The sequence below is a fragment of the Plasmodium sp. gorilla clade G2 genome, assembly GCF_900097015.1.
Source record: "Plasmodium sp. gorilla clade G2 genome assembly, chromosome: 2".
NCBI classification, from domain to species: domain Eukaryota; phylum Apicomplexa; class Aconoidasida; order Haemosporida; family Plasmodiidae; genus Plasmodium; species Plasmodium adleri (nom. inval.).
In genome coordinates, this window is record NC_041694.1 from 209,331 (window position 1) to 222,229 (window position 12,899).

Sequence of the window (12,899 nt, forward strand, 5' to 3'; positions counted from 1 at the left end):
TAAGGCATCACCCCATATATATATATATATATATATTCTTTGTGAAATAATATATGATGCAATGAAATACCTTACTCATTTTTATAAAATAAATGTTATATATATATATATATATATATATATATTTTATCCACTTAGCTATTTTTCATTGCTATGATGGCAATAAAAATATATTCCTTAAATTATAATAAAAGCTTTATTTTAATTTTTCTTTTAGTTTAAATAATTTTACATGAACAGTACATGTAAAAAATCAGGAAACAATGAAATAAATTGATAAGACATAGAATAATAATATGAACAGTTCATATTTTTCTTTTATTTTCTTTCATTTTTTTTTTTTTTTCTTTCCTCTTTTTATTTTTTTCTAGCTATATAAAATATTATTATGAACAGGAATAATATTTGGAAACTTTATAACAAAAAAAAAAAGAATAGCAGAATGGTAATAAAAATAATTCCTCTATTTTTTCTTAATAATATATATATACATATATATTAATTTGTATTTATATAAGGAAATTAATTGTATTTTGCCCATATATTTTTTTTATGATTCCAAGTAAATGATTATTCGTTTTTCATTATATATAGTGTAGTTCTATCATGTCATTATTTTTATGTTTTATAAATATAACATATTGTACCTTTAAAAAGGAACAACAAAATATTCACATTCATTTTAGTAGTATGGAAAATTAATTTTTCATTTGTGTAAATATATATATGTGTGTAACCATATCATAAAGGATTTAATATATATACAAAAAAAAAAAAAAAAAAAAAAAAAATTGTAGATATATTAATTAAAGAGTGTAAAATTCTACAAAAAAAGGAAAATTTTTATTTTATTTATTTGTTTTATGAATACATGTACAGCATTATAGGGAAAGGTACAGAAAAAAAAAATATATATATATACATATATATATAATTACATTAAAAGGTTTAACAACAATTTTTATGTATAAAAAAATAGAAAAAATATATTTTTTTTACATGTATATTTTATAATAAATGAAAATTCTTATCTTTATATAAACCTCTTAAATTTTTAAATTTAATAATATTAGCTCCTATATATATATATATTTATTTATTTTATTTTAATTTTCCCACACAACATATATATATATATATAAACCCACAAAAAAAATATACATGTTTTGAAATCTCTTTTTTTTTTTTTTTTTTTTTTTTCTTCTTATTTATTCAATTTTTAAAAGTTAAGCCTATTCTGATGATTTTTCATAATTTATACTATACTATATTATATTACATATATATATTTATATATATATGTGTAATTTTATTTTATGTAATTTTCCATTTTTTTTTTTTTTTTCCCTAATCTATATTATAGTTAATATATTTTATTTATATATAATTTTTCTTTTTATAATTTCTTGTTTTATATATTTTTTAAATTATAATTATATATATATATATATATATATATATATATATATATATATATATGTATATATGTTATATTTATTTTATTTCATGTTGTGTGTGCGTGCTTACTTTTGTGTTTTAAATTATATTATATAACATTATATCTTATCTTTTTTATCAATTCATTTACTATTTTGCTTATACTCTTTTATTTTATTTTATTTATTTATTTTTTTTTTTTTTTGTGTGCGTGCAAGAATGTTTATAGATATAGATAAACCCTGAACATAAAAATATGTGAATATATATACATATATATATATTTATTTATGTATAAATAAAGAGGTGTAATTTTCTGTGTTTAAGAATTTGATATGAATCCACAAAATTAATGTTAATTTATATGAGACCCATTAATTGTATTGTAGTTCATTATGAATAAATAGAGAAAAAATGGAGGGTGATAAATATAAAAAGTTATATGTCTACAATCATGGGTTTTTAGAACAGCCATTTTACAAAAGAAACATGAATGATAAAGATATTCATTTGAATGAATTAAAAAGAATGGATGAACTTGAAATATATAATAATATAAATAATAAAAATATACAAGTAAGAGTAGTAAATGAAAATAATAATGAAGAGAAAAAGAAAAAAGAAATGAATTACACTTGTGATAATAACAAATACGTTACATTGAAAAACAAAATGCATGTTAACAAAAATGTAAATAATTCAAACATAAATAAAATAAAAATAGTTCCTATAATTAAATGTAGTAATTATAAAATAAAAAACAATCCTATATCACATTTGAAAACGAACTATGAAAATACATTTGTGAAATTATCAAATTTTTCAAACATAAAAAATGGTTGTTCCGATAAGAATAATGTAATGAATGGAAAAATAGATCAACATAAATCAGAACAGTTAAATAATGATAATATAAAAAAATTGTTATATGATTATTGTATATTTCGTGAAGATACTATAAACACTAAAAAAAACATTTCATATAACAAAATTGATAGTTTTAAAAACAATGAAGAAAATATAAATTACATGGATAATAATAATATTAAGAGTAATAATAATAATATTAAAAGTAATAATAATAATATTAAAAGTAATAATAATAATATTAAAAGTAATAATAATATTTATTGTAGTTATTCAAATAAATCCAACCAAAACAATATAAATCATACACATTTGAAAACAGAAGTTGTTAACCCAAAAAATAGTCATACACAATATGGACAAGCCATATCATTACTTGATGAGTTACAAAATAATCATAATTCAGTTAATAAATTTCATAATAATATTTATGAAAATAATAATTCACTTGTCAATTATAATTCTGATAGAGGCATAGACCTTCATAATAAAATGATGAACATAGAAAAGGATAAAAATGAAATCATTAAACTGGAGAAAAAGAAACATGAAGAAAAATATTATAATAATATATTTTTAAATCCATTAAATGATAATTCACATAAGGGTGCTATTACTCCTTGTGATCATGAAGAAATGGAAAGATATAAAGAAGGGTATCGAAACATCACAAGTGATATGATAAACAAAATTTTTGAAAAGATGATGGCTGAGAAAAAAAATATATTAAAAATGAAAAATTTCAATGATGTTATTAAAAAAAAGATTACAATGGCAAAAGAAAAAATACTTAATTCAAATAGTACAATTAATATGAAAAAGGTTTGTTTTTATAATTCTAAGGATGAGGATTTATTTAATGAAAAAGAAAATAATTACAAATATGGTGTAAGTGGGGTAAAGGAAGAAGATATAAATGTAATAAAAAATAATGTAAAAAGTGATAATATAAATAATATTAAGAACGATAGTATAAGTAAAAATATTCATATAAATAATAAGAAGAAAAAGGATGATTGCCCTATTAATAATAGTTCTGGGCTATTATTAGATTTTGATTTGTGTAAAAGGAAGGTTTTGGAAATACTTAAAAATGTGCAGTCATCAAAAAAAAAAAATAAGATTATAACAAATAATAATCATAGTAGTGATAATAATAATAATCATAATAATAATGATTGTAATGCATGTAATAAACTTGAAAAGGATGAAGAAAAAAAGAAAAAAAATAAAATTAAGAAAAAAAATAAAAGCAAAAATAAAAGCAAAAATAAAAACAAAAATAAAAGCAAAAATAAAAGCAAAAATAAAAGTAAAAATAAAAGTAATATTATCAATAATAAATATGATAATATGAATAATCAATATGATAACATGGGTGACCAAAGAATAAATAATGAAAATATGGATAAGCAAAATGTTAATATTCAAAATGAAGGTAATGGTTTAAATAATAAAAATAATGATCTTTTAAATGTTTATATATCACCTAATGTAAATAATAATTCTTTATCTTCAATTTGTGAAAAAAAAAATATGGAAGAGAACAAATTGAATGACAATAAATTTCTTAATAGTAGTGATAAAATGAAATTTCCAGAGATAAATATGGAAAACCTAAATGATAAAATGTTAGTATATCATAATTTAACCGTATTAAATAGAAACGAACAAAAAAGTGTAAAACAAAAATGTAGCAGTATAAAAGGAACAGATTTTTTGTTAGATCAATTTTATGATTCATATAATATGAAAAATGAAAAAATAAAGGATGATAATGTGCAAGTAGGAGATATATGTAATGAAAAGGAAAATATAAAAATAAATATAAAAAGTAATGATCATGATGATAATAATTATGATGATAATTATGATAATAATTATGATGATAATGATGATAATAATTATGATAATAATGATGGTGTCAAAACCAACATGATGATAAAAGATAACAGTTATGTAAGTACCTTATCGCCTAACGAAATAAACTTTATTAGTAATAATGATAATTGTTTTAATAGTAATGATATATCCTGTGATGAAAAATATATGGCAAATGATGTGGAGGAGGAGGAACTTTGTTCAAATAATATACTTGTAAAAGATATAGAAGAAAAGAAAATGTGTGGTAAATTATTTTTTGAAGAAATTTGTGTATACAGAATAAATGAAAAAAATGACCCTGAACATGGAAACCTAAGAAATAATAATCACAATGAGGATAGTCAAAAGCAGATGTATAATAATTATGAAGATATACAAAGTAATAATAAACAGAGTATGAACCCTTTTTGTAAAAAAGGTGAAATGGAGAAGAGCCTAGGGGCTAATTTATTTTATGATAATTACATTAATAGTGTGGACATAACAAAATTAGAATTAAATAAGAATTGTTATCAACATATTAATTCTGAAGTTCAGAATTTAATTAGAAAAGAAAATTCCTATGCAGCCGAAATGAATGTAGGGTTAGTGTTTCGTAAGTATATTCCTATTCTGATAAATTTGTCATGTAATTATTTGCTTATAAAAAAGAATGAAAAGAATGTGATTACTTGTATATCATATACTAACATTATAGATGTAAAAATAGTAAAGAAGAGTAAAAAAAATAAGGAACGATATTTATTTAAAATAGTTTATGTATTTAAAAAGAAAGAACAGAAAACTGAAAAAAATGTAACTCTTTTATTTCGAGCAAATTTAATGGAAATTTTTGAAATGATAAAAAGACGAGTAGATTATTGTATAATACCAAATGAAGATGATAAAAATATTTCATTACAAGATAAAAAACAAAAAAAAAAAAAAAAAAAAAAAAAAGAGCAACAGGAGGAAGAAGAAAAAATGAAAAAAAAAAAAACAAAAGAATATGTAGATATCGAAACGGTATATGAATATGTAATAGAAAAATATAAAAGAGTACATGTATTATATTTAGGACGTTTATTACAGATTGTTGAAAAAATTTTTAAAAAATATTTATTAAAATATTCATTTCATAAATTAAGAATACTATATGAATATAAACTTGAAATGGAAAAATTAAAAAAAAATTATATTCAATGTATATATGATATAAGTGACAAATTAGAATTCCTTATAAAAAAAAAAATGCAACATTATTTTAATTATGTAATAATAAATAGTTATGAATCAAGTTTTATTAACTATCAAATCAAGACAAATGACATGGTATATAATTTACTTTTAAAAGAAAAATCTGCTTATCAAGATCACTTGGGAAAGAATTATATTTTAATATTATATAAGGTATTACTTAGTATGTATAAGAAAAAAATGATTATCTATTTTAGATCATTTGTATACAATAATATAAATGTAAGTAAGAAAAAAAGTGCTTTTGCATATACATTAACTCGTGTAAATAGTATTTTAGTTTTATATGAAAGACGGATTAAAGCATTTATATTTTCCAAATTAAAATTTAATTATGATAATGTATCATATTTTTGTTTTATTATGTATAAAATATATTTAAGAAGAATTTTTTTTGGATATATACGCATACGAGATAATCGTATGAATATTAAAAATATGATTGAAAAAAATGTTTACAGACTTGTTAAATTAATTTCAAAAATAAGTGATAATCATAAATATAATGCATTTTTAAAATTACAAAAATATGTATATGAACAGAATGAAAAGAAAAATAAAATGATATGTGATAATTTAATATATGCAAATAATGAATTATGTAATAATCTAGACAAAATAGCTATTGAAAAAGGAATTAATCAAATAGATTGTTTAATCAAATTTAAACGAAAAGAATGTCTAATGAAATATTTCTATACATTAAAAGGTCCACAAATTAATACTGAACGGTTCTATTATTGTATAAGATATTGTAGTATCTTTTCATTTGTATTAAATAAAATTATACAGAAAAAAGTGCAATATATTTTTTTCCAGTTTGTACTTAAAACATTGCAACGAAATAATAAAAATAGATTAACACATGCTATCAAATTATTACAAGTGTTAATACAGAAAAAAGAAAAAAAAAGTGTTATACATCTATTACAATTATATGACAAATATCCATATATATTTCAATACAAAGATTTGACAAAGATAGAAGTTTTTGTTATATGTGTACAAAATTTTGTAACTATATATAACAGAAAGTTGTTATTAAACTTTTTATTAAAATTACATTATTTAAAATATCAAGAGCAGTTTATGAAAACATATAATGGTATTGGAAGTATATATAAATTTGTTCATGTCCTGGACAAGAAGCTCATGAAAAATATACGTGAGGCATTCCGTTTAATATTACAAAATGATAAATTTCTAAGAGCAAAAATGGAAATGAAGAAGATGGAACAGATGGATATGAAGATGGAGAGACTTGATGTAAATATGGAACAAATTGATGTGAATATGGAACAAATGGATGTGAAGATGGATCAAATGGATGTGAAGATGGATCAAATGGATTTGAAGATGAAAAGAATGAGCAAGAAGAAAGGAAAACAAATACATGTTAATTACAATAATAAAGCATCTTCTTCATCTTCTCCTTCACCTGTGTTACGTTATAATAAATATAACGACATGTCATCGAATTCGGCAAGTCTTATAAAGAAGTATCCATTCCTTATATACAATTCGGAAATATCTCCGGACTGTACAACCATGGCAGGTAAATATTACAATAAAAAAATAAATGAACGAATAAATAAAAATATATACATATATATGTATATATATATATATGTGTATGTGTGTCCCTTTCATATATATATCTCATTTTATTTATACCGCTTAGCAGATGATAAATTATCGTTACCATCGAACGATTCGGTTACACACATATTTTCCTACGCATACGAAGGTAATCATAAATGAATAAATTAATATATATATATATATATGTATATATGTATATATTTATTTTTTTTTTTTTTGTAGATATGGATAAGATCAAGAAAAAAATATATGAGTTCAATAACAAAATGAGCAATCTTGATTTGTAGAACAGGCAGGGACTATTAATACACGGATCGATAAGCCAAATCATACATATATATAGTTATATATATTTCCTTATTATTTGTCTTTTTGTTTTTTTTTTTTTTTTTGTTGTTGTTGTATAAGATACAAATGTCATTTATTGTATTATCTCCACATTTTTTTTTTTTCACCGTAAAAAGGAAAAAAAAAAAAAAAAAAATATGACTCGTTCATAATTTTTTAATTATATTTCATTTTTTTGTTCATTTGGCTAGCTATTCATTTTATAATATAAATACATATTAATATATATATATATATATATATGTATATATGTGTGTGTTTTTTTTTTTTTTTTTTTTTTTTTTTTTTTTTTTTTGGAAAATATAAATAAGTTATATACGAAAAAATAAATCCATTTTGAAATATATCAAATTATATGTTCACAAAAAAAAAAAAAAAAAAAGATTAATTTAAATGACAACTATTTAAATTTTTATAAACAAATGAACCACTTTAAAATAAAAAAAAGTAAAAAGTGCATGTAAAATATATAAGTATATGCATAATGGAAACACCTTTATAAAATTGTTACCAAAAAAAAAAAAAAAATATTAAAATATATAGATATGAATAAATATTATATATATATATATATGTGTATGTTATATGGAATAAATAATATAGGGTATCTCTTTTCTGTATTTTTATATATATATAGTAAAAAAAGAAAAATATGTTAAAATGCTTTATTTTTTAGTTCCTACTTTATACAAAGTCAATATCAAAGGAATTTCCACATGAACACTTGGAAGAAATATTTGGTATATTTTCAATTGTAAACTTTTTAGATATAAGATTATTAATGTAATGTATTTTGCTATTCTTTAAAATATCAATAACTTGTTTGTCGATTACTACGACACAATCTTTATCATAAACTATTTGTTCTTTATCTTTTATTTTATTTTTATCAATTAATGAGAAAGAATACTGAAATCCTGAGCACCCACCTGCTTCTACACAAACTTTTAAAGCTTTGGAATTTTTATACTTTAAATTTATTTCTTTCATTTTATTTATAGCATCATTCGTTAATTGGATGATAGGTTCTTCGTTTTTTTTCTCTACATCTTTTATGGAAGAAGAAGAAAAATAACATTTATTACTTTTCGAAGGGAAATATATTTTATGGTTTATTATAATATGGTTGAATGAATTAAACTGTTTGCATTTCGTACTTAAAAATTTTAACATTTTGTTATAATTTTAAAAATAAGAGAATAAATAAAATAACACACATATATAAATATATTACAAAAATGTGGGCATTTTTTTTTTTTTTTTTATTTTATTCTTTTTTCTTTTCTAATTAAAAAAAATTACACATTTAATATAAACTCATGTTCATATTAAAAGGCGTTAAGGATAAAATCCTCAACGGATTAAATTAAATAAAAATAAATATATAAATATATATATATATATATATATATATATATTTAAAAGATGTTTTTAAAATGGTTAATTCTACATAATTCAAACAATTCAACTTTTATTATATAAAAATAAAAAATAAAAAATAATATAAATAAATAAATATATATATATATATGTTATATTTTTTTTCAATTATTTAAAAAAATTTTCAAATGAATAAAAAAAAAGAACATACCCAAATAATCAAATTTTCATTTTTATATTTATAAATATTTGAAAAATTCTTACATGTGAACTTTTACGTTTGTAGATTGTTATTTATACATTTATATTGTATAATATATTACAAGTGTTTAAATATATTTAATATTTTAAAAAATTATAAAAATGGTGATTTTAATTAAAAGAAACTCTTTTAAAGTAACAAAAAAAATATATATTTATAAATATATATATATTGTTATTTATACAATTATATTTTTATGACAGTTATTTTTTTATTTTTTTTGTAAGGTTTAAAAATTGATATAAATGCATATATATTATTATTAAATGAAAAGAAAAAAAGAAAAGTAGACATTTTTTCTCTCCTATTTTTATTAAATAAATATTATATATATATATATATTAACACATAAATATATGCATCCACGTTGGGGAGATGAAATTAAAAAAAAAAACATATATATGTATATATATATATATATATATATATTTTTATTTATTTATTCATTTATTCTTAATGAGTCTATTAAAAAAACAAAGAATAAGATAATCGAATTCATATAAAATGCCATCCTACTTAAATATATATAAATTTATAAAAATGAATAATAAGAATAGCTATATAAATATAAAGCAGATATAAAATATTTATGAGAAACTATAAAGTAAAAAAAAAAAATAATAATAATAAAATGTTTATGAAAGAATAAATAAAAATGTCTACAATATATATATTATCATTAATTTGACAAAAAAAAAGAAAAAAAATTTCCACAAAAAAAATGGGAAAAAATGTATAAATTTCATTAATTTTATAAATGTGACAAAAAAAAAAAAAATCTTTTTTTGATGATGCAGTATACCATCCATTGAACAATGATTCTATATTATATGATATTTTTGTTGTGTTGATATAAATAATATATATATATATATATGTGTGTATGTATAATATGCTTTCATTTATTTTATTTTTAAGACCCCAATTTTTTTTTTTTTTTTTTTTTTTTTTTTTTTGAATAAAATAATAATATTATGACCATCTTACATACCACAATATACACATTTATAATTGGGGGAACGTCGAATTAAGCATTCTCCTATAGATGAATAATGTTTACATTTATCAATGTGCATCTCACAATTACTACGGCACTTCAAATCTGAGCCTTTTTCGAATGAAAAAGTTCTGAGACAAGAATATGGTTCCTTGTATTCATCTTTTCCTAAATATATAAAAAAAAAAAAAATATATACATATATAATATATATATGACATATAAATTGTAATATTCATTTTAGTTAGATATTACTTTTACTAAGTATTGTCCTCTTATATACAGTGTTTCCAATTCTTGCATATAAAAAGTACTTGATAATTCTTTTCTTGAAACGCCTTGTATTTCTCCTAATATGTGCATTATTATAATCATCATTATTATCATAATAAGAGTCATCTGTTCTATCATTATAATGAGCTTTATTATAAGGATTATAATTATTATCATCATTTTTATTATATGGATCAAGTTCATTTCGTTCATAACTATTATTATTGTTTTTATCATAAGATGGATAATTATTTCTATTTCTATTCTGATTAAAATCAGATTGTCTATATCTAACTCTAGTATCTGTTGAAGCTAAATCCTTAGGTAAAGGTGCATCTATTGGATTATGTGACATATTTAAAAGTAAAGGAAATGCATTATATAATACTCTACCATTACAATTATTTGGACCATACATATCTAATTTAAAATTGCCTTTATCACCCCATTGTGATCCCCAACTATTTCTTAATAACCAATAAGAACTTTTTTTTCCATTTGTTTTTATATAATCACCATATCCTATTAATACTAAGGCATGATCTGGACTATCATTATTTTCACAACTCATCATAACTTTAGTCCCATCATGATCAAATGTTAATTTATCTGTTACTTCCATAGAAACAAATAATGATCCTTGTTGAATAATATAATCTTTTATTATATTTATCAAATCATTTGTTCTATTACTAAATACATAATCTTTAAAAGATACTTTAAAATATCCATGATATATATATCCTCCATATATTTTATCCATTAAATTTACACCTTTCCATATATTACTCCATGTCTCTTTATTATCAGGACATTCTGTTCCTTTTATAGGCTCATTATAAGGTACATCATAAGATGTAGGTAACATATTAGACTTTTCCAAGGTTTCTAAATAGTAAGAAAGATGACCACCCTCTTTACATATGTTATCATTATAATGACCAAAGGGATTATTGTCGATATCCATTAAGTATTTATTTTTACATAATGTTACATATTTTATTGAGGGTTCAGCAAATCCTAACCCTTTTCGGCATCTGTATGCTTCTATAACAACACTGGAGGCAAAAACCCAACAATTGCCACTAAAAAAAAAAATAAAAAAAATAAATAATATATATATATATATATATATATATATATATATGTTTGTATATATATATGTTATATTTAATCCTTTGTTATTTATATTTATTTTTTACCATTTCCCTTGATTGAGGACCCTAATTCTATGCTCACATTCATTTGAATCAGAAAAACGATCGCAAAATTGCCTGTCACAATTTGTGCTAGAGGCATATAAAGAACTTTTTAAAACCTTAACGTTGTAAGGTCTGAATAATTTCCTCTCAGGTATTATACCTACAGAAGGTTTATCATCATCCTTAAAACCTGCTCTATCTTTAATCCAATGATTAGGATTTTTTAAACATAAAGCTGGATTCTTTAATAAATCTTTCATATGTTCCATATTATTTTCTTCATTTATATATGTTTCAACAATTTTATTTATATGTTCTTCAACAATTTCTACTTTTGCTTGTTTGTGATTGTTAGCATTTTCATAATTATCTTTATAGTTAGAAAACATACATAACATTTTTATTTTCTCTTTATATTCATCAGTAGCACTACTAAAATCGTGTAAACCCAAGGTATGTCTGTCTATGGCAATTTCGATTATTTCGGTGATTAAGTTTTTCATCTTCTCATCTGTTAATTCATCCTATTAATATGAAAAATATATATGTATATATATATATATATATATATATATGTGTATATATTTATATATGTACATAATAATGCGCATAATTTAAGTACTACTCTTTTAATTTATCAAATATATAATTATTTCTTATTCATAATTTATTACGTGATCCTTTAACTCTACAAATGTGTTGTTCATATCTGATTTGGACATCAAAAAGCTTTCTGTAAATGTGAGTGAATAATATTTATGTCTAATTTATAAGTGAAGAGGTTTATTTTATTTGACCCCACCATAAATACAATATAAATAAATAAATATGTACACATTAATATATATATATATATTTTTATTTTTATTTTTACCATGATTTTGTGTACAGGGGCTAATCTTATAATATTTCTCTTCACATGAAATACATTTTTCTAAATCAGCCGTTCCAGATAAAAAACAATTTCTTAATATTGTTCGGCATATATTACAATGTAGAACTCCAAAACAATTAATTAATATATTTGAATGTACTGCAACACAGGGAAAAAATATATATATTATTAAGTGTATATTTTTTTCAAGTAACAAATAAATAAATAAATATATATATATATATATATATGTGTATACATTCAATTTTTGTTGTCTTATATATTTTTAAATATTTCTTACCTCTTTTTACTTGATATAATATCACAAGGAGGAAGAGTATATAACTTTTCATGCCTAACATTTTCATATTAGGACAAACAAATACAAAAGTAAAATAAAAAGAAAATATTTTTGTTTTATTTTGTAGGTTTTAATTATCTATCAATATATGTATATTATCTCTTTTTTTGCTTATCGAAATATATATATAATAAGAATCACAACATAAAACAAAATAGTTGAAATTATAGAAGTAT

At 20.2% G+C, this 12,899-nt stretch overlaps 3 protein-coding genes across 3 annotated transcripts; 1 reads left to right on the forward strand and 2 right to left on the reverse strand.

Moving 5' to 3' along the window:
- Positions 1-1,851: 1,851 nt before the first annotated feature.
- PADL01_0205800 (conserved Plasmodium protein, unknown function) lies at positions 1,852-7,313 on the forward strand (the record flags this gene model as incomplete). The annotated part of the gene is made up of 3 exons (XM_028681525.1): positions 1,852-6,979; positions 7,109-7,171; positions 7,249-7,313. 3 exons carry the CDS (start codon positions 1,852-1,854, stop codon positions 7,311-7,313), a joined length of 5,256 nt encoding a protein of 1,751 aa, XP_028536302.1.
- Positions 7,314-8,058: 745 nt separating this feature from the next.
- On the reverse strand, positions 8,059-8,547 carry PADL01_0205900 (iron-sulfur assembly protein, putative; the record flags this gene model as incomplete). The annotated part of the gene is made up of 1 exon (XM_028681536.1): positions 8,059-8,547. One exon carries the CDS (start codon positions 8,545-8,547, stop codon positions 8,059-8,061), a length of 489 nt encoding a protein of 162 aa, XP_028536303.1.
- A 1,452-nt stretch (positions 8,548-9,999) lies between these two features.
- Positions 10,000-12,724, reverse strand: PADL01_0206000 (serine repeat antigen 8, putative; the record flags this gene model as incomplete). Its single annotated transcript, XM_028681547.1, has 6 exons — positions 10,000-10,181; positions 10,269-11,371; positions 11,489-12,012; positions 12,163-12,221; positions 12,363-12,521; positions 12,664-12,724. The coding sequence occupies 6 exons, from the start codon at positions 12,722-12,724 to the stop codon at positions 10,000-10,002; spliced, it is 2,088 nt and encodes a 695-aa protein (XP_028536304.1).
- Between the last annotated feature and the right edge of the window lie 175 nt (positions 12,725-12,899).